Here is a 23276-nt window from a genome sequence, read left to right as displayed (position 1 = left end):
GACAGTAGAATGAAAACTCCTACAAGCTTTAACCAGACACTGATAGAAGTCACAAGACTGCTATATACTGCTGATGAAAAAGAAAAAAAGGAAAAAAATAAATAAAAAAAAGGTATTTAGCAGTTTATATTTTATATTTACTGAATATTTGCATTTCCATGTTTTGTGTACTGTGGGAGACCAGATATAGTGAATGCAGGGTCCTGGGTTTAGTAACACTTTAAGGCAATAGGAAAAATGCTAAAAGGTACCTTTTTATGAGAGAAGAGACTCGCTAGGGAAGATTTACTAAAACTGGTGCACAGAGAATCTGGTGCAGCTGTGCATAGAAGCCAATCAGCTTCTAACTTCAGCTTGTTCAATAAAGCTTTGGCAATAAAACCCAAAAGGTGATTGGTTACTATGCACAGCTGTACCAGATTCTGTGTGCAATGCTTTTAGTAAACCTCCACTATATTTCTTCTGCTAAAAATACATCTCCCCGTCACCAGACATTTTTTCCAAATTGTACACACACACATGCAACTAAGGTGTGAAGCCTCAGCACGCCATGGGTGGTGAAGTAGTAACGTCCATGAGTGCCATTTTCATTTATCATGGGTCGACAATCCAGCCCACTGAAAACTCTGAACACAGAAGAAGACTAGGGCAAGATGAAAGCACCAGTGACAGAGTGATCAGTTGGAAATGGACAGGCGTTACGTTCCTGGAGTACAAGTAATATGTATACACTTCCATGAGCTCGATAGGCTCACTTTAACATTAACTTGTGCTTGTGCTTTGACCATGCAGGACAAAGAAATGCAGCACACCGAGTACTGACCTCCTGAAAATGTCAATTGCTCTAGCTGTTTACCCAGTGGTTGCAATGCTTTATGTCCTGACTTAAATCATTGACCCAGAAGAAGAATGCAGATCGGGAAAGTCAGAACTTTGGTTGCAACTAACGATTATTTTCATAATCGATTAGTTGGCCGATTTTTGTTTAGATTAATCTGATAAAATCATAAAAAAAAAAAAAAAAAAGTAATATGCAATTTTTTTGTTTATTTAAAGTAATAATGAAAATTATGGGGCACTATTCCTCCCGGGAACACCAATGATGGGGCAGCACTATTCCTCCCAGGAACAATAATGATGGGGCAGCATTATTTCTCCCGGGAAAGCCAATGATGGGGCACTATTCCTACTGGAAACACCAATGATGGGGCACTATTCCCCCCTCCCCCTCCCAGGAACACCAATGGGGCACTACCCCCTCCTTCCAAGGAACACCAATGGGGCACTATTCCCCCCCCCCCCAGCAACACCAATAGTGCATTATCCCCCCCCCCTCCCAGCAACACCAATGGAACACTATTCCCCCCTCCCACCACAGGACCCCAGGAAAACCAATGATGGAGCGAGCACTATTCCACCCACCCCCCGGAACACCAATGATGGGGCACTAAAACCTCCCGCCCCCCCCCCCAGAAATACTTCTGATGAAGTCAAGGGGCACTTGTCATCACAATGTATGTCACAGTTGCTTCTTGCCTCTCTCTCTTTTCCCTCGAGGCAGCAGCGGACGGGGATGAGGGTGTGAGCTGATGTCAGCGAGGAGGAGAGAGAACGTCGCTCATGGCTGCTTCATGCTTCTCTCTCTATTCCCTCAAGGTAGCAGCAGGTAAGGCTGACGGGGGAAGCTGACATCAGTGAGGAGGAGAGGCGCGGAGGTGCCTGGTCACATACGGCGGTGCCGCCTCCTTGTACACAGGAGGATTCTAATGGACTGGCAGGGAGGAAGGAGCGGACCAACTAATCGATAATGAAAATCGTTGACAATGATTGTCATTATCGATTATTATCGATAATATTGGTTAATCGTTTAAGGCCTAGTCAGAACCCATCATCTGCATGAGCGTTCAGGGTCAGACAAAAACTTTAGCATAGGAGCTGAGAACCCAGGAGGGCTCACAAGTCACTGGCTGGGTTTAATAGTGTAAATGATTCACCCACCTGGGCATGCAAAGTACTGTGATCAGCATAGGATTCTCCACATCCCACGTATTGGCAGCCATCCTAAAACATAAAGCAGATGTCACTCATCTCTTACACTGTCACATGTCACTGTAAAATATCTCTCTTCTCCTCCTAGGCCACTCACCTGCAGGCAAGCCCAGAGATTGGGTCCACCAGCTCCGCATGACTCGCACGTTCCCTTTAGAAATAGACACAGTATATTAGATGGTTATAGGCCAGTTAATTCACAATGTATCCTTTGTACCAAACAACATGGAATTCATTAGAGTTAGCACTCATGTCATCAGGCATTCTAGTCTGCATGTGCCATTGGAACGCAAACACATTAGTTTGAAAAGCAAACATAGAATTTAACAAAAAAAAGGCTGCGTTTGAACTGTCTTGCATGCAGTTCAAAGGCACATCAATAAGACATGCAGTGTCCAAAGAAACGCAAAATTTTGCTGACTGGCCTTTGAAACGCAGGACAACAATGACCATCAGCATAAACCCAAAAATTATCAGGAGCTAAAAAATGTGGCCAAAAACTTTTGGCACCATGACCTCCATGTTCATTTTCAGAAGCCGGAAAGCAGGTCAGAGGATTTTTACCAGTGTTTTAGAACAAAGATGTTCACTCATACTAGTAGGAAATACTATGCAGTGAAACCCAGGGGAAAGTTCTCCTCAAATCCAATGGAACAAGAGAAGAGCCTCTCTACGCCTATGATGCAAGACACAAACTAGGAGTAAACTGCTAAGGAAAAAAACCTTAAGCGGCTAGCACAGTGGTTATCAACCCTGTCCTCAGGGCCCACTAACAGGGCAGGTTTTATGTATTACCTTGGGGACATGCAGACTAGAATACTGTAATCACTGAGCAGCAAATGATATCACCTGTGATGTATTTCAGTTATCCTGCAAACCTGGCCTGTTAGTGGACCCTGAGGACAGGGTTGATGACTACTGGGCTAGCACAACCAAAATTGATATTTTAGTTACTGGTAGATACCTGGCTTGAAGGTTCTAGCCCCAACATCTCCTCACCACTGCTCCAGGCTCCATTTCTACCCAATTACAACAATCAGAAAGAAGCCTCCTGTGTATGAATGTCGTAGCCTGGTATAAGTGTTGGAGATAAATTCACATCATGGAGGTACACTTCAAGCTTTGCTGCCCTCTAGGACTGGGGGTGTCCTGATGTTTATTAAAAGATTTCATAAAATGTACTCCCAAACGTGCAAATAAAAAACGCTCCTCCAGCTACTCATCTGTAGCTTCACAGTCCTGGACCCAGTGCTCTCCAGAATTCAGGGGGATCCTGCCAGGGTCCAATCCGGCTAATGCATTTTGATGATAGCACCTTCTACTTCAGAGCCAAACCTTACAAATGCCCTCAACTGAGTATGTGTGTGTGTGTATATATATATATATATATATATATATATATATATATATATATATATCCTAACTTGCACAACATGAGAATCCCAAGCAACTCCCCTTGGGTGGAAACCATCCAATCAACGGTCTAGGGGAAAAGTGTGTGTGTGTGTGTGTGTGTGTGTGTGTGTGTGTGTGTGTGTGTGTGTGTGTGTGTGTGTGTGTGTGTGTGTGTGTGTGTGTGTGTGTGTGTGTGTGTGTGTGTGTGTGTGTGTGTGTGTAAAGGAAAAAAATAAGTCAAACCAACGCACATCCAAAAATATCACAGGACAGGTGCAGTCCTGCAAAAATTAACAACTCCTAGGCATAAATGCAGAAAACCAAATACTGATATCGTGCAGTTAAAGTAGAACTATAGGTAAAACTTTTTTTTCCCTTTTTGGATAGTAAGGGAGGGTTTTAACCCCTGTAAAAGAAATTTTTGCCATCTATGTCCCATTGCCGAGGGAATTCTTTGGGGACCCCCAGATCACCAGAACTAGTGTCCCCATTGGAAGATTTCCCCCCCTATTACATTTCTGGGGACAACCCAAAATTTTGAATTTTCTTTTACTTTCACATTCAATGTTAATGGTAAACAGGAGAAATAGAGAGGGTGAATCTCCCTAATGGGGGAGGGGGGGGGGCACAGAGAGTAATAAATACTGACAGATGTTCTAGTCCCTCTCCACTCCATCCAAAATGAAAAAATGGAAAATTTATATCAGATACCGTAAATTTCCTTTCCTGATAGGCTCCATGGCAGCATACGTGTGGGTTAGCCCCGCCTCCATAACTACCCAATAGGACCCCTACTCCCATAAATCTTTGCTCCATGCTGCTATCCGTGTTCCGTAACTAGCCTACTCCAACATTTGGGAGGGAACTCCTGCTGCCATGGAGCCTATCAGGAAAGGAAAATTACGGTAAGTATCTGATATAAATTTTCCATTTTCCTGACAGGCTCCATGGCAGCATACGTGTGGGAAATAACTCGCCAAACACACCCGGGTGGGCTAAAATGTTGAGCAAAGAAACCAGAATTTTATTTTTCATTGTCCACTGACAATACTTGCAAACCAAAATGAACAGAAGAAAGCGCAGCTGGCTCCACACAATAATGGGAAACAAAAGTATTAATTGAAGACCAGGAAGCCGCTCTACAGATAACTTCTGGTGCGACATGCCAAACTGCTGCCCAAGAGGTCGAGATACCCCGAGTCGAATGAGCCGTCACTGCCTCAGGAGAAACCAAGCCCTTTGCCTTGTATGCCCTTTGAATCGTTTGGACCACCCAAGATGAGATTGATCTAACTGATGCTCGCATCCCTTAATTTTTGCCGTGGAGAAGAACAAAAAGAAAGTCTGTTCGCCTGAATGGAGCTGTAGCATTCAAATATTGCTTCAACATGCGACCAACATCCAAAGGGTGAATCTCTTGGTTGTCTGATATTCTAAAACGTAGGTAGAACAATTTCCTGATTTTCATGAAATATTGACGTTGGATTTGACCCAAGCATAGGGATCAGAACCACTCTGTCCGGAAAGAAGGTTAGAAATGGTTCCACAGACCCAAGATTCCTAATTTCCGACACTCTTTTGGCTGAAGTTATTGCCACCAAAAACAGTCTTGATAGTGAGATCTCCTAAAGACAGGGGAGTGTCCAAACTTCTTCCAAGATCAGAAAGAAAGTCCAGTACTAAAGGAAGGTCCCATTTGGGAAACCTGGGCCTTTTTTGAGGCCTAAGCCTGATGGCTCCTTTAAAGAATTGTCATATTAAGGTATGATTTGCCCACAAAACTCCTGTAAAGGCTGAAATGGCTGAAACTTGTACTCTTAAAGAACTAACTGCCAGAGACAAGTCTAACCCTGACTGAAGGAAGGACAATATATCTTGGACTGCTGGAGAATTATATGAATTTGACCTAGAAGACATGTGGACCATAAACCTGGCCCATATGCGTTCATATACTTTATTGGTACTCTTCCGTCTGGCACTAAGAAGGGTTGGAATCGCTTGCTCTGGGCAACCCAGAGCTTCTAGCCTTCCCCTCTCAAGAACCACGCCCTGAGGTGTAGACAGGATGGTCACGGGTGTAATAGTGTGCCCTGGGACAGTAGATCTGGCCTGAGAGGCAGGGGAACTGGATCCTGATAGCTGAAGAGCAGCAGCAGAGGAAACCAAGGCCTGTTGGGCCAGAATGGTATTATCGCAATGATCTCCACCCTCTCCCCTCTGAGCCTCCGAAGGAACTGCAGAATTACAGGAACTGGAGGGAAGGCGTAGACTCTCTGAAACTTCCAACAGTCCGTGAGAGCATCTGTCCCGAACGCCTGAGGATCCCTGAACCTCGAGTAGTATTTGTGCATCTTGCGATTGTACGGCGAAGCGAACAGATCGACCTGTGGAGACACTCCCAGAGTCAGAAGCCACTCTAAGACATCCCTGTGGAGGGACCACTCGTTGTTGTCCATTCTGACCCGTGACAGAAAATCTGCTTGAACATTCTGGACCCCTGGGATGTATACAGCAGAAATGTTGGCCACATTTTTCTGAGCCCAACTCATTATCGGTTCTACCTCTCGTAATAGAGACCAACTGCAAGTCCCCCCTTGCTTCTTTATATAGGCCATCGCGGTTGTGTTGTCCAATCTTAACATTACCGATGACCCTGCCACCAGATGGCGAAACGCTAAGGGCGCTTGAAAGGCTGCTCTCAACTCCAGGATGTTGGAGACCACCCCCAGCGACGGGAATGACCACCTTCCTTGAGCTACTTCCGAAAGGCAATGAGCGCCCCAACCTTTGTTGCTGGCATCTGAAGTTACTATCACCCAAGAAATGGAAACTATCGAATGATGGTTGCGTAGATTCTTCCCTTGAAGCCACCAGGGGAGAGACATCCTCATCGCTGGTGTAAGGAGTATGCGTTGTGTTTGACTGGACGAGTCCTGCTGTTGCAGAAAACTCTTCTGGAAGGGACGAGTGTGCCACTGGGCCCACTTCACCATAGGGATGGTGGCTGTCATTGTGCCAATCACCTTTAAACATTGTAGAGCCGAAAAATGAGATGACTCTCGAGCTGCGTGAATCCTGTCTCGGATCACACTGATCTTTTCCTCCGGCAGGGAGATAGTGCCTTTTAATGTGTCGAACTGAGCCCCTAGAAACACGATGACTTGAGTTGGAACCAGATGGCTCTTCTCCAGGTTCAGGAGCCAACCAAACGCCTGCAGAGTGGAGATGACTAAACTCTTGTGCTCCAGAATCTGATCTCTGTCCTGAGATAGAAGGAGCAAATCGTCCAAATAATGATGGAGACGAACTCCTTTGACTTGGAGAAGAGCTACTACAGCTAGGAGTACCTTGGAGAAGACCCAAGGAGAAGTTGTTAACCCGAACGGGAGACAGATAAACTGTAGGTGTTGCTCGCCAACTGCAAAACGGAGAAACTGCTGAAAATCCCTTGCCACTGGCATGTGGAAGTATGCGTCCTTCAAATCGATTGATATTAACCAATCTCCCAGATGCACAGACTGTTGGATCATAAGAAGGGATTCCATCTTGAACTTTTCCTTGCGAATAAAGGAATTGAGGTGGGTCAAATCTATCACCGGCCTCCATGCGCCATTTCTTTTCTGAACCATAAACCGAGGGGAATACATGCCCTTGCCACGTTCGTCTTCCAGCACGGGTAAAGCCGCGCTTTGATAAAGTAAACAACTTACGTAGGTCAATAGGACCTGTTTCTTTTCCTCTGAGCGTGGAATTGTCGTGGGAATGAACCTTAACCTCGGAGTGTTAATGAAAGTCCACTTGTGACCAGAGGAAACTGTCTTGACGGTCCAATAATCTTGAAATGAGGCCGTCCAAACATGCCGGTAGTGAAGAAGGCGAGCCCCCACCTGACATGTTTGAGCGGGCCCAATTTCAAAAAGATTTAGTAGAATCTTGGTTACCTGCGGAACCCCCTTTTGAGGTTTTCTTAAGGGAGGATTGTCTGGACCTCCAAGATCTAGAGAACTCCCGGCCGGGTCTATAACTGCGCGCTTCTCTAGCACGATCCGAGGTCTTTTTTGGAAAAAGACGTTTTTGGTTCTGAAGACGTCTGTCTTGAGGGAGGAACCCAGACCTCCCACCCGTGGCCTGGGATATGGCGCTATCTAGTTTATTATCAAATAAGGAGGTTCCCTCAAATGGAATACGACACCATGCCTGCTTAGATGTTGGATCTGCCAACCAAGGACGGAGCCACAAAGCACGGTGTGCCGAGACTGCTGCCAACATAGCCCGGGACAGCAGGCGGGTGATGTCAATAGATGCCTGCCCCAGAAAGGCTGATGCCATTCTGATCTCCTGAATGGGAGAGTCTTTAGCCTTATTCATCGAGATACCTCTCAAGAACTCTTCAACATTGTCGGCCCAGGATTCAATAGCCTTTGAAACTGCGGCTAATGCCAAAGTTGGTTTACAAGCCATCCCTGAAGTCAGATAAATTCTTTTCAGATCTGAGTCAATTCTTCTCTCTAACGGATCTTTGAAAGATACCGTGTCTTCCAAAGGAAGAGTCACGTATTTGACTAAACGCATAAGTGCTGCATCTACCAGAGGAGCTGATTCAAGGTGCTTTACATCAGCCTCTTTAAAGGGGTACAGTTTAAACACTTTCGACTGCATGGAGCTTTTCCTATCAATCTTGCTCCACTCCTCAGTAATGATTTCTCCCAATTCAGATAGGAAAAGAAAATATTGCCGTTCCTTTTTAAGTTGTTTGAAAAACTTTCTCTGTTTTTGGAGGGGGGAAGTAATAGGTTCTTCCCACTTTAGAGCTTCTTCCACTGCCTTGACTAGAGCCGGTACTAAATAAAGCATAATCAAATCCCACTCCTGGATCCTCTGGATCCGAATCGCTGTCAGACAAGAGAACAGAGTGGTGGCTTGGTTGAGAAGATTCCCCAGTCTCTTGTAATAGCCCTTCACCTCCTGAAGGACACAATGGTCTGAAGGGGATTCCATAGAGTGATGAACTTCCCTCTGCTGCAAGGACTCCTTTACCACCCTTCTCACCATAGACTCCAAGCGTTGATCTGCACCATCTCTTTCATCTGCGGCTTTAGAAAAGCAATGATCACAGAGCGATTTGTCTGATGGAATGGGCATCTTACAGCCCCAAAATGAATTATCTGGTCCTCTGCTCGAGTGCGAGTGCCCCCTACATTGTTCAGATCTGGAAGACCTATGGTAACCAGATTTTGACGATGATTTATGGTGGTGCGATTTTGAAATGTACAAAAGAGAGAAAAAAATACAGACCAGCTGGTATCAAATGCTAAAGAATATTCCACATATACACAGCAATCCAGCCATGTACATACCTGTTACAAGCGGGCAGGTCACTAGTGGACAGTGAGGCATCCATAACTAAAGATCGCTGACTAAAACAACAATAGACCCTCATAAGCAGCCAAACAAAACACAGGAGCATCAATACATCAGAGCAGACCATAACCTACCTTACACCAATCAGAAAATGGCCCCGGGAAGTCGCTGAATCTCCTGCAATCATTCCCAGGCTCTGACAGCTCTCACTGTGTTTTAAATATGGCGCTCACGACGTCATCAGCGACGTCAGACGCGAGATGCCCGCCCACAAGCGTGGGAACCAAGCCTCACTTTGGACTGGGTCCGCGCATGCGCAGAATGCAGCGCTGGACCCAGAAACAGGCAGAGAGAGGCTGCTGGAACACGGAAGCGTCAGTGCCTATGCAAAAGAACCAACTGGGAACACATGAAAGAGATACAGGTAGAAAAACACATAAACACTGCTGCCATGAAAAAGGAAACTTTACAGCTCACCACTCCACCAACGATCACCTGGCCGAGAATGTTCAAGCACACACCACCGGTCAACCTGGCAGATAATGGCCACCTCACATAACAGGTAATAAGCCGCGGGCACTTATCTCCGGACAAAACCGAGCCTTCATCGCTACTCCGCCATACACTCCATACCCATGCTTAACAGACAGGGCCTATCGGAGGAACATAGCTTTATAGTCGGCCGACTTGATCGTAGTGAAGATATCTTCAGGTAGGAAACACCTGTCCTATGGAGCAGGACAAAAAAGGAACACGGATAGCAGCATGGAGCAAAGATTTATGGGAGTAGGGGTCCTATTGGGTAGTTATGGAGGCGAGGCTAACCCACACTTATGCTGCCATGGAGCCTGTCAGGAAAAAAAGTTTTACCTATAGTTCCAGCTTAATTTCAAAGTAAATAGCCTATTGTATCTTATATAACTTTGCCAAACATGCCATACCTGTTATCTTGTGTGTATGCCACCATGAGTCTCTCTCAGGAGTTCTAGGGAAATTTTATTCGTGACTGTAAGGTCTCTTGTGGGACCAAATACGCTTAGTTTTATCTTTATTTCATTTTTTTTCTTTCCCATGCTGGTGGGATTGCACCTGTCCTGTGATATCATGTGTGTTGGTTTAATTCATGTTTTCCCTTGACCCTTAGGATTGCCCCTCTCCCACTTATCCCCCTAGACCAGTGGTTCTCAACCTCAGTCCTCAAGTACCCTCAACAGACCATGTTTTCAGGTTTTCCTTTATCTTGCACAGGTGCTTTAAATCAGAGTCAATGGCTTGATATTTTGGACAGCTATTTTATCTAAGAGAAATTCCCAAAACATGGACTTGTGCGGGTACTTGAGGACAGGGTTGAGAACCACTGCTCTAGAACATTGACTGGTCGGGTTCCACCCAAGGGATGGAGCTTGGCATTCTCATGCTGTGTAAGTTAAGATATGGTTCCAAGCAGGGGCTACTTAGCACAGCCGCCTCAGCAAAACGTTACAGCTAAAAAGATATAGCAGCATGTTGATGTTTACTTTAGGGAAGCAAGCCTGTTCATTAAAGTGTTTTTAAACCCTTTACTATCCCTTTTACCTACAGATGAGCCTATAATAAGGCTTACCTGTAGGTACCGTGAATATCTCCTAAACTTGCACTGTTTAGGAGATATTCACTGTATCCGCATGTACCGAAGTCATTGGCGCATGTGCACTTAAGAAACAACTCGCTGGTGCCATGTCTTCAGTAGCTGTGACCGGCGGCACCCACACGTATGTGCGGGAGTGACATCATCGCAGCTCAGGCCAATCACAGCACCGGAGCCACAAACCCAGAAGTAACTCTGGTGGAAGATGTCCGCGCTGTACTCGAAGGGCTGACACCAATCCAGGGCATCGTTCTAAGGTAATGGATGGACTGGTGACTTTATTCAACCTTACTATGTAGCTATGTAAGTATTTCATAACGAGCTAGTATGCGATGCACACTAGCTCATTATGCCTTTGACTTACAGGGGTTTTTTTTTTCCGAGGTTTACAACCTCTTTAAAGAAAGCAGCTTTTACAATAAACTGGTAGTAAAGTTTTGATAGATAATATCTCCTTCATCAAACAGCATACATGTTTCAACTGGTTTTGTGCCATAATCAGCACTTCATCAGGGAAAACCACTACTCTTGCACCTTAGCATTTACCTCATAATTGTTCACCCCAACACTACAGATTTCTGACAGGCTTTATAAGTAACTCACCTTGGATTTTAAGATCAAGTCCTCCTTGGTCACTTCTCCTATAGAATCTAGATGAGCACAAAAGTCTACCATCTCCCCCATTGTGAAGGGTCTATGAAGAAAAGTTCAGGAATCCTAACCAGGGCCCAGAATAGCATATAAACAGATGATGTTTATTAACGACCTGAGAAGACAAGAAAATGTACAAAGAAGGAAATGGTTAGGCAGCACATGTAATCTCTTATTTGTTCAGTCTACCAAATTCTGATATACTTGTACTGAAATTGTACCACGGGTTATATTAAAGTGGAAGTAAAACCTGCTCTCTTTTTCAGCCAAGAAAGCTGCCATCTTGGCCTCTGTTTGATCTGTAACTGCCATAATGCTGCACATGCGATCAGTTATGACACCAGTCATTGATGGTTTCACAATTTGATTGAGATTACAACCAGCGTGACAGTTAGCAAGGCATGCCGGGAATATAATGTTTTTTTGAAACTGTTAGGCCCCTTTCACACTGGGGCGTTTTTCAGGCGCTACAGAGCTAAAAATAGCACCTGTGTAGCGCCTGAAAAAAACAGCCCCTGTCACTCCAGTGTGAAAGCCAGAGGGCTTTCAAACTGGAGTGGTGCGCTAGCAGGACGGTGAAAAAAGTCCTGCTAGCCACATCTTTGGAGCGGTGTATTCACCGCTCCTCAACCACTCCTACTCATTGAAATCAATGGGGCAGCGCGGCTATACCGCCAGAAAAGTGCCGCTGCAGCGGCGCTGTGCGGGCGGTTTTAACCCTTTCAGCCGCTAGCGGGGCGGTTTTAAGCCACTAAAACAACGGTAAAGTGCCGCTAAAAATAGCGGCGTTTTACCGCCGTCGCCCGCACTGCCCCAGTGTGAAAGGGGCCTTAGATCAATGTATTTAGTTCCACTTTAAACACTTCAGCCCCGGAAGAATTTACACCCTTCCTGACTAGGCCATTTTTGACAATACGGCACTGCGTTACTTTGACTGACAACTGCGCTGTTGTGCAATGCTGTACCCAAACAGAATTTGCGTCTTTTTTTCCCCACAAATAGAGCTTTGTTTTGGTGGTGTTTGACCACCTCTGCAGTTTTTATTTTTTGCGCTATAAACAAGAGAGAAGTGACAATTTTGGAAAAAAACAAAAAAAAACACAATACGTTTTACTTTTTGCTAAAATAAATATCCTAAAAATAATAATAATAACAACTCTTCAGTTTAGGTCAATATGAATTCTACATATTTTTGGTAACCAGCGATTGTTATTGGGACTGCAACACTGCAGCGGACAGATTGGACACTTTTTTGGGACCATTGACATTTATACAGAGATCAGAGCTGAAAATAGCCTCTGATTACTGTATAAATGTCACTGGCAGGGAAGGAGTTAACACTAGGGGGCATTCAAGGGGTTAAATGTGTGTTCCCTAGGTGCGTTTTAACTGTGAGGGGATTGGACTGACTGCGGGAGGAGACATATCGTTGTTCCTACTTAGGGAAGGAGAAACAGATTGTCTGTTCCTACTGACAGGACAGAGATTTATGCATTTACAAACACAAATCCCCGCAATCGCAGGTGGCCGGCAGGGATCGCGGGGAAGCCCGCTGTCGGCTGACATCCTAGAGCCTGTCCAGGCTCAGGCAAGATCACGACAATGGAGCCGGCCGCTCCAGTAAGTGCAGAGGGGGGCAGAGCAGAGAGTTGCTGATGGACAGCCACCAGCTCTCTGCTCAGAGAGCTGCAATAACCGAGCAATCGGCGGTGTTAGATCGATCGTTTCACAGTGTTAGAGGTACCGGTGTACCGAACCTGCATCCACATAGGTAAGTATGATTCTAAAAAGAAAAAACAAAACAAAAAACATACAATCTCTTTTAAGGGCTTGAATAAAGTTTAGGGTTGGTCAAGGTGAAAGTCTAAATAAACCCAACCACTAATAACTCAAAAAAGATTTAACATTTTAAAATCTGCAGCTTTCATTAAAATAATACCCAATGATCCTTTATTCTCTTTGTAGACTTCTGAAAGTCCTTGTTCAGGCACGTCCTGTTATGGGTGACAACAATCTGTCCCCGTCTCCCAGCTGTGTTCCTGCATTGTTGTAAGAGAAACCCGGGTAACAAGCGCGCAGTGGTGAGCAGGCGTGGACATCCCAAGAGATGCACAAGAAAGGACATGTACTGGTGCATGTGTGAGCACGAGCTGACCTGCACACACACGCGTGCATTGGCGCCAGTCCACCTAATTAAACCTGCCAGTGACATACACATTTTGCTGAGTGGTCTTTTCAGCTAGTGCCCGTTTACGATCTTTACCAGTTTCCCGTATCCCAACCTGACTTGCGTGAACCTTCCATTTGACCTCTGCCTGCCTACTTGTTTGACTCCACTTCTGCCTGATGTTCCTGTGCTTCATTGCCCGACTGTGTACTGAACCTGGCCTGTGTCCCATCTGTGCCTCACGTCTCGGTACCTGCTCTGTCTGGCTGTTGATGACCCCCTGGCTTACGTCCCGGCTATGCTTCCAGCTGCTGATCCAGTGACATGGAGCTCCTGTTCTTAGTTCTGGCCCAGCGCTCTCCAGCCACCTGGTTCCTGCCAAGACCCAGCCTGATCCATCTGCCACATCGGCCCTCGTGCCACTCTGTGTCCTCCACTCCCTGTCATCACTACCAGGGGTGTTGGAGGTGTTGGACAGGAGGTGCAAGAGAAGCCCCCTCTATAGCTCGATCTCCACCAGGTACGTGACAATTGTCTTCCTGTCATGTGGGCCTTGTGACAGCCATTTCAACACACATTACGCAGATATGGCTTACTGTTGTCACCACGATGCAACTTGTCCTGGCCCATACCATGCAGCTATTGCAGTAGATAGAGACAAAAGTGGCTGCAAAAAGAGACTGTACAAGTACAGCAGCATTGAGATGCAATGAAGGATAACGACATACCAAAACGCGGCTTAGCACATGCGCACAGCTCCAGCGACTGCTGTGTCTACAGGACACAGAAGATAGAGGTCGCTGATACCAGCTGCTTTGATCAGCGGGGGGGGGATCATCTGATCACTATGCACATGATCACAGTGTCAACAAAGCTGTTATGATTGAATTCCATTCAGAATAGCTGTGTTTCCTATTGTAAACTGTGATTGGCCCACAGCTATCACATGGTACCTGGGTCAGTCGCAGCACCCTGTACCATGTGATAGCTGGTGGCCAATCACAATAGTAAAATCACAGCTGGTATGAATGTAAACCATTCATGACAGTTAAAAACATTGCTGTTACATTGAAGTTCACTGTAACAGCAATCAAAGTGTAAAAAAATAAATAAATTCCTGATCATCCTCCCAGAATAGTACAGTGTTACCATGGTGACACTGAACTAATCTGATGAAAGTTATACATGTAACCCATTCATGACAGTTCAAAACATTGCAATTACAGTAAACTTCAATGTAACAGCAATGTGTACAAAAAATAAAAATCCCCGATCATCCCCCCAGAGTAGTCATGTGTTACTATGGTGACACTGGACTAATCTGATGAAAGTACAAAAATGAATACAAAATTATTTTAAAAAAATGACCAGTTACACTTACCGGTAACGTCTTTTCTAGGAAATCTTCCAGGACGGCACACCTGAGAGATGACTGGTCCACCTGACAGGAAACACAATCAACAACGAATTTAAAAGTCCCCACCCTTCCCTCAGACCCTCAGTTATGGTAAAGAAAATCCCACACCAGTGTCAGAGGGAACATTCTGTGAAGAATCAATATATCACACCAATAAAACAAGGGTAGGGAGTAGGCCTGCCGTCCTGGAAGATTTCCTAGAAAAGACGTTACCGGTAAGTGTAACTGGTCATTTTCTCCAGTCATCTTCCAGGACGGCACACCTGAGAGGATAAGCAAGAAGTTCAGGCCTACCTTTAGGGCGGGACAACCGCTTGTAGGACCTTCCTGCCAAATGCCAAATCCTGAGGGGACAACAGCTCCACTCTGTAGTGCCTCAGAAATGTTCTATGGCTCGTCCATGTTGCTGCTCTGCAGATCTGGTCAATTGAGGCGCCTGCCCTCTCTGCCCAGGAGGTCGCTAGGGATCTAGCTGAATGCGCCTTAAGGCGGGTTGGTACTGGTTTACCTGCCTGTCTATAAGCTATGGATATGGTCTGTCTAACCCATCTAGCTATCGTAGATTTAGATGCTTGAAGACCCTTTTTCTTCCCTGAAAAAGTGACCAATAAATGACTGGATCTCCTAAAGTCTTTCACCCTTTCTAAATAGACTAGGAGACAACGCCTGACATCTAAGAAATGAAATCTTTCTTCTTCCTTATTCTTAGGATTCTGGCAAAAGGACGGGAGAATAATCTCCTGTGTTCTGTGAAATAATGAAGCAACCTTTGGCAAATAAAGAGGATCCTGAGTGAGGATTACCCTATCCTCTAGGATGCGCAAAAACGGCTCTTTAATCGACAGAGCCTGTATATCACTCACCCTCCTGGCCGTAGTGATAGCCAGGAGGAAGGCCAACTTAAATGATAAAAGCTTAACCGAAATTTGAGCCACCGGCTCAAAAGGCCCCCTTGTTAGGGCATCTAATACCAGGGACAGATCCCATGGAGGGCAACTGACCGACCTAACTGGAACTACCCTTTCCCTGGCCGATAAAAATCTTTTTATTAGCGGCTCCTGTCCTAGCTTCCTATCAAAAAACACGGACAGGGCTGCCACCTGGACCTTTAGGGTGCTAACTGCCAAACCCTGGTCCACCCCCTCCTGAAGAAAGTCTAGGATGGTGGGTATCATCTGGAGAGCCCCCTCCTTAGACTGTAACCAGTGGGAGAAGACTTTCCAGACCTTTGCATAAATCTTTCTGGTGACGCCTTTCCTACTGAGGAGAAGAGTATCTATCACTTTTTCCGAACAGCCCCTGTCTCGGAGTATTTCCCTTTCAATAGCCATGCTGTCAGAGAGAGACGACCCGGGTCGGGGTGAAAGACTGGACCCTGACTGAGTAGGTCTCGTTGCACCGGCAGATGCAGTGGGGGAGCTATCGCGAGACTCTGAATGGTGGGAAACCAAACTCTCTTGGGCCACCAGGGTGCTATCAGTATCAGGACTGACCTTGAGTAGGTTAATTTTTGCAGGACTCTGGGAAGGAGCACCAATGGGGGAAAGGCATAAGCCAGTCTGAAATCCCATACTTGTACAAGAGCGTCTATCCCTTCTGCTTCTTGATCCTTGTAAAGGGAGAAAAACCTGAGAACCTTCGCATTCTCCCGGGAAGCGAACAAATCTATTTCTGGCTTGCCAAAATGTTTGCACACCAGGAAGAAGATTTCTTTGCTCAATCCCCATTCCCCCTGAAGGATGGGCTGTCTGCTTAGAAAATCTGCTTGCAGATTGAGTGAGCCCTTTATGTGAATCGCTGACAATGAAAGGACCCTCTTTTCTGCCTTCACAAGGATCTGTTGCGCTAACCGTCTTAGTTTGTCCGACCTTGTCCCTCCTTGGTGGTTTAGGTATGCCACCGTGACCAGGTTGTCCGAGAGGACCTGAACCTCCCTGTCCTGCAGTTCCTCTCGGAAATAGTCTAGGGCTTTTCCTACTGCCAGAAGCTCCCTGAAATTGGAAGACTCCCTGGCTTGGCTGTGGTTCCAGGACCCCTGGGAATATCGGTTTCCCAGATGAGCCCCCCAACCCCAGGCGCTGGCGTCCGTGGTTACGACCAAAGGGTTTACCTGAGACCAGGGGCGACCATTCAACAAATTCTGTGGGTCGAGCCACCACCGCAGAGAACGAGATACCTCCTCTGTGATGGGCACTCTGTTCTCTAATGTTTCTCTTTTTCCTCCCCATGAGGCAAGTAGAAAAGACTGAAGCTCCCGAGAATGGAGTTGTGCCCAGGTTACTGCCGGAATGCAGGCCGTCATGAGGCCCAGCAATCTCATTATATATCTCAGAGAGGCTTCTCCTCTTTCGAGAAGGGTGACAACCGCATTCTGGACCTTCGTTACCTTTTCTGTTGGTAAGAATACCTTCTGTGCCTGCGAGTCTAACAGGTAGCCTAGGTATAACTTGGACTGAGATGGAGTCAGTGAGGACTTCTCCTGACTGACCATCCAGCCCAAGGTCTCCAGAGTTTCCAACACGATGTCTCTGTCTATTACTGCTTGCCTCTGATCGACACTGTAGATCAGCAAGTCGTCCAGGTAGGGTATTAACCTTATCCCCTGCAGGTGTAGGTATGCCACTACTTCGGCTAACACCTTTGTGAATATCCTCGGACTTGCCGCCAGCCCAAAGGGGAGAGCCCTGAACTGCCAGTGTTGTATCCTCTGCTGTATACAAACTGCGAAGCGTAGGTACTTCTGGTGTTCGGGAGCAATGGGTACGTGTAGATAAGCGTCTTTTAGGTCCAGGGTGACCATAAAGACTCCTCTCTGCAGATGCTTTCTTACTGAGTAGATACTCTCCATCCTGAACTTCTTGTGAAGCAGGTAACGGTTGAGTCTTCTCAAGTTTATTATCAACCGAAATTTTCCTGAGGGTTTTGGAACCACAAATACGTGTGAGTAAAAACCCTGGGTAAGCTGATTGGTTGGTACTGGAGTAATAACCCTTTGCTCTGCTAGCTCCTTTAGATTTTTCAGTAACCCTTCTGCCTTGGTTGGGTCCCTGGGAGGAAAAGTAACCAGAAATTCCTGTGGGGGATGGGTCTGAAATTCTAGTCTGTACCCCACTTCTAAAAGGTTTAGAATGTATGGACTCTGCGTGATCCTTTCCCACTGTGGAAGGAAATCGCGGAGTCTTGCGCCTACCTTTACGGTGGCGTCATTTGCCTTCTTTCTGAGAGGCTCCGGAGCTGGAGAAAAGAATTGTACTTTTTTCTTTTCCTTTCCCCAAGTTCCATTTTCTCCTTGGTTCAGTTTTCCCCTTATGATGAGACTTTGAATAGGGGCCTCGAAAAAATTTCTTACCCCTTTCTTTCTTGGGCCTTACAGGAAATTTCTTGCCCTTCTCCGTAGATCGGGACAAAACCTGATCTAGGCCTGAACCAAACAGCAAGGAACCCTCAAAGGGGATACCGCATAGGCGAGACTTGGAAGTAAAATCCCCATCCCAAGTCTTGACCCATAGAGCTCTCCTGGAAGAGTTCAAAAGTGCTGCTGCTTTAGCTGTGGTCCTAACAGTTTCTACAGCTGCATCTGCCACATATGCTACTGCTCGACTGATTACTTCCAGCGAGTCTACAATCTCTTTAGCCTCCTTACTGCGGGAAACATGATCCATTAATTTGCCCAGCCAGGTGTCAGCATTTCTGGCTACACAGGCGGAAGCTAGGGCAGGCGCCATTGCTGCCGCATTCGCCTCCCAGGCTCTTTTGAGTAAAGTTTCCGACTTTCTATCCATCTGATCCTGGATATTTCCGGAATCCTCAAAGGATAAGTCAGACCTCTTAGATACTTGTGCTAAGGCTGCATCCAAGCGAGGAGCCTTAAAAAATTTTTCCTCCTCCTCATCTTTAAAGGGACACCTCCTTTTCCAAGCTTTCAGTTTGAGAAGCTTGCGTTCAGGTTCCTTCCATTCTCTAAGGATTATCTCCTTCAGAGACTGGTGGATGGGAAAGGTTCTGGTCTGTAACCTTCCTAGACCTCTATATACTCTATCTTGAGCTGAGACTTGAGCAGAGGGAACCTGAATATCTTCTGAGGCGTAAATGGCTTTTAATAAACCCTCCATGTCCTCACTCGGGAACAAAAATCCCCCAAGCTTAGCCTCCCCCTGGCTATCTTGGTCTGAATCTTCCTCTCCAGAACTACAATCTGGTACTTGGCCTTCCTCCACTTCAGATAATAGGGAGACTTGGCCCTGGGAACTTTCCGCATAAGATGTGGAAAGATTTTCCTGTAACTGAGGAGTCTCACTCTCTGACGGTACTTCCTGCAAACCCTTCACAAGGGTGGACTGAAAAGTTTGAAGGGTAGCCAACATTTCTGCTTGTAAGGCCCTACATTCCTTCACGACCTGAGCGGTCTCCCTGCCTGCGAGCTTGATGATACATCGATCGCAGAAAGGCTTGGAGTGGTCTTGTGCTAACTTAGCGTTACAGTAACCACAACGCCTGGACTTTGAAGTAACCTTCCCCTTAGACCTAGCAGCTGACCCCTGGGCAGAGCTTTCGGTCCCTGGGAATAGTCAAAAAATAGACAATTTTAGCTACACAAGTCCTAAAAGGGGCACAGGAGCTCTACCCCGAGAACCCTGCCCCTAAATAAAGTTGGATCACTCACCCCCAGTGGCGACCTCAACGACTGTCTGCTCAGACGGACCTTCCTCTTCCATGGCGATTTGCTGCCCTGCAGGATCGCTGGATCAGGTCTCGAGCATCCCCTTGTTGTCTTTTCCAAGTGCCAGGAAAGCGTCTTGCAGGACGAGGAGACTGGGTGTATTACAGCACACCCGTTCTGTTTGAAAAACCGCGCCGCTCAAGGCCATCTTTAAGGAGGTCCGTCGCCCGGAAATGACGCACGGCCTCTTCCGGTCCTGCGCACTGAGGCTGGAACGCACATCGGTGCGTCCAGCCATCTCAACTTCCGGAACTCGATACCCGGAAGTGACGCCCTTGGACTTCCGGACATGCGCTGTGGCGTTGGAACGCACGCCATCCGCGTCCGCATAAGGAAAGGCATCACCTCACCACTCCACCAACGAATGTGCAGGTAGGCCAATACAACAGGGGAATAGCCTACTGGGACAACTCCCCTGTCCCACGAGGCTCATACAAGGCTCCCTAAGGAGACCTTGAGTGAGGCATACCCCCCCAAGATTTCTCTTGGGGGTATACAAGGGAGCACCACAGACCCTGTCTGTTTAAGTCCCTAAAAGGAAAAAAGAACCTCACGAGAAAAAAACACAGGGTCCCAGACCCCAAGGAAAAAACTTTTTAGAAAGAAACTTGGTTTCGCTGTCATCCTGTGGGAAACACAATCAAGAACTGAGGGTCTGAGGGAAGGGTGGGGACTTTTAAATTCGTTGTTGATTGTGTTTCCTGTCAGGTGGACCAGTCATCTCTCAGGTGTGCCGTCCTGGAAGATGACTGGAGAAAATTGTATTTTTTTTTACATACTGTCACCAGTTAGTGTCCCTGATCACCACCACACCATCGTATGATGATGTTGTACTGCACTGGTGGCTGTAAAAAAAAATTGTGAAAAAAAAATGTGAACAAATTCAATTTCTTAACTTTTTTTCCCCTTCAATTTTTAATTTTTTTTTGCTTCGGCTACTAAAAACTCACAGGCGTGATATTGCTTAAAAAACTCCTGGTCAACTGTAAGCCCCAGTTCACCGCTGAGCAATTTGAAATGTGTTTCTTTAAACACTTGACCCCAGATTTCGATGTTATTTTAGTGTTCCCTTTCACATCTGCATGATGTGTTGACGTTGAATGATCAGAAAAAGTACAAGAGCTTCTTTGAGGATTGATTATTTTTGGCCTCAAAAGGCTTTAACCACTTGCCGCTCGTCAATAGTCAAATGACGGCTGCAAAGTGGTTTCAAAATCCTGACCGGACGTCATAGGACGTCCTCAGGATTTTGAGCCGCTGCCCGCCCCCGGGGGCACGCAACGCGGCAATCGTTATTGCGGGGTGTCAGTCTGACACCCCGCAACTACCATCTCGGTAAAGAGTGTCCGACGGAGACTCTTTACCACGTGATCAGCCATGTCCAATCACGGCTGATCACAGTGTAAATAGGAAGAGCAGGTGATCGGCTTTTCCTCACTCGTGTCTGTGAGACGCAAGTAGAGAGCCGATCGGCTGCTCCTCTGACAAGGGGGGGTCTGTGCTGATCGATTATCAGCACAGCCCCCCCGAGGATGCCCACACTGGACCACCAGGGACACCACCAGACCACCAGGGATGCCCAGCACCAGCTATGCCACCCTAGACCACCAGGGATGCCAGTCAGTGCTCCCAATGGATGCCAGTGCCCACAATGGGCATCACTGATTGGCATGCATTATTGTTTGGCACTGATTGGCATCCATCAGTACAAAACAATGCAATACAATGTCGCTTATCAGTGCCCATCCGTGCCACATATCAGTGCCCATCCATGCCAACTATCAGTGCCCATCCATGCCAACTATCAGTGCCCATCCATGCCAACTATCCATGCCCATCCGTGCCAGCTATCAGTGCCAATTTGTGCCACCTATCAGTGTCCATCCGTGTCGCCCATGAGTGCCACCTATCAGTGCCCATAAGTGCCTATCAATGCCACCTCATCAGTGCTGCCTTATCAGTGCCCGTCAGTGCATCCCCATCAGTGCCCATCAGTGAAGGAGAAAACATACTTATTTACAAAGTTTTGAAACTGAAACAAAAAAACATTTTTTTTCAAAATTTTCGGTCTTTTTTTTATTTGTTTAGCAAAAAATATAAACTGTAGAGGTGATCAAATACCACCAAAAGAAAGTTCTATTTGTGGGAAAAAAAATTATAAAAATTTCATTTGGGTACAGTGTAGCATGACCGCGCAATTGTCATTCAAAGTGCGACAGTGCTGAAAGCTCAAAATTGGTCTGGGCAGGAAGGTGTTTAAGCCCTGTATTGAAGTGGTTAAGAGGAACGCTTGAAAAATGCTTGCAACACATGTTTTTGTGCGATTTGGCACCCAACAACCATCTCCTCCCCCTAGGAACTAGCTTTCTATTGGTAAAAACAAAAATGCAAAGCCTGAAAACACCTGGAAAAAAAAAAAAAAAAAAAAAAAAAAGCATAAAAAACATGAAAAAACTGCTCCAAAATCACACGAACACACACAAGCGAGACTCCAGGCTCACAGATACAGTTAGGATCCAAACGTAACTTAGCAATGGCAGTTTCTTTCAGATAATTGCAACTGCTATTTATTCTCCAGCTAAGATGGAGGCAGCAGCAATCAGTTATTCTGCAGTTAAAATGTATTAAAATACATTCTGCATAATATGCTGGAGCTTTTTAAATAAGCAATAAATATAGGGTAATAATACGCATCCTGCTCTGCTGTCAGGTGCTGCAGATCATTTGAGGATCTTTATACAGCGGGGGTTGAGGGGACTGGAATCCAGGACACAGATATTCTTGCATAATACATGGCCTCGGTATGTAGCTTTAGCTAAAGCCATTAAACTGCTAAATCACAGCTGATGATGAAACTCCATCTGAAGACTAACCATGATATACAGTGCTGCATTTTCCAATGACCTCTTACCCCTCCTCTACAAGAAGAAGCTTGCAGTAGGCATTCATCACAATCTCACAAACGTCAAAAAAAATAAAAATAAATTGGGCTAGTGGGTGGAGACTAGAAAGTATTTTCTTTAGAGCCCCTTGGGCATATGTGCTTCAAGATCTGGTGGTTTTAAAGGTATACCGGTAATTATCCTAAAGAGCGGAGACCTCTGGGTTGTCAGGAGTGGTAGTCCATATTCCATCTGTGTCAGGGTAGACTCTAAACTGAGCTGTGCCAGGGGCCCAAGGAGCATGACACTGAAGTCCCATCACCAAGACAAGAAGTCAAGAGGGACTTTAGGTCAAACAGTTGTGCATATCACATTTTTGAGGAATCATTTTCTATCATAGTTTTCTTTTTTGGTCCTATATATAAAAGCACATTCAATGATTTTTTTCATCAAGGGAAGCCATCAGTTCTCTAGTTGTCCAGTTCACCAACCGCTAGCTTCTTTTAGAACCATTTTGTCATAACACATTTAGAAATCTGTGTACAACAATGTAAAACCAGAAAGTTTGCATGGTTGGTACGGCATCGATATGGCGCACATAATAAAACATCTCACCCTTCTAAATTTGGTGGGTGTGCTTTCTTTTTACCCATTAATACTACACTTTGAAAAATTCCATTGAATGTGCTAGAATATTGTTTAAAGACCAGTTCACTTTTTTCCCTGGTACACCAGTAAGTTGTTCAATCCCTCACACAGTCATGGCCAAAAATATTGGCACCCTTGCATTTGCGTCAGATAATGCACCATTTCACCCAGAAAATTGTTGCAATTACAAATGTTTTGGCATTTTTATGTTTGTATTGGTAGGACATAAAAAAGTGGAGAAACAAAAAGCTAAATCCGACACATTCCACATGGACCATGGAGAAGAGAAAGAGCAGCAAAGAATATTCTGCTAATCTGAGAACAACAATTGTGGAAAAGTATGAAGAATCTCAAGGTTA

At 45.8% G+C, this 23276-nt stretch overlaps 1 protein-coding gene across 2 annotated transcripts in view; it reads right to left on the bottom strand.

Moving 5' to 3' along the window:
* Nucleotides 1–23276, bottom strand: part of USP20 (ubiquitin specific peptidase 20) — a 118766-nt gene that overhangs the window by 79593 nt on the left and 15897 nt on the right. For both annotated transcript variants that reach the window (XM_077478205.1, XM_077478210.1), the window contains exons 2-4: nt 11036–11198; nt 2147–2200; nt 1999–2061 (exon numbers count right to left, since the gene is read on the bottom strand). In XM_077478205.1, the coding sequence (XP_077334331.1) occupies nt 1999–2061; nt 2147–2200; nt 11036–11116 (198 nt within the window). In that variant the 5' untranslated portion in view covers nt 11117–11198. The remainder of the gene's footprint in view (nt 1–1998; nt 2062–2146; nt 2201–11035; nt 11199–23276) is intronic.

The sequence above is a fragment of the Lithobates pipiens genome, unplaced genomic scaffold (genome assembly GCF_037356315.1).
Source record: "Lithobates pipiens isolate NorthernLeopardFrog02 unplaced genomic scaffold, aLitPip1_a1.2 Scaffold_1, whole genome shotgun sequence".
Lineage (NCBI taxonomy): Eukaryota > Metazoa > Chordata > Amphibia > Anura > Ranidae > Lithobates > Lithobates pipiens.
Note: the sequence above shows the minus strand (reverse complement) of the source record. Positions and strands in the feature narration are given on the sequence as shown.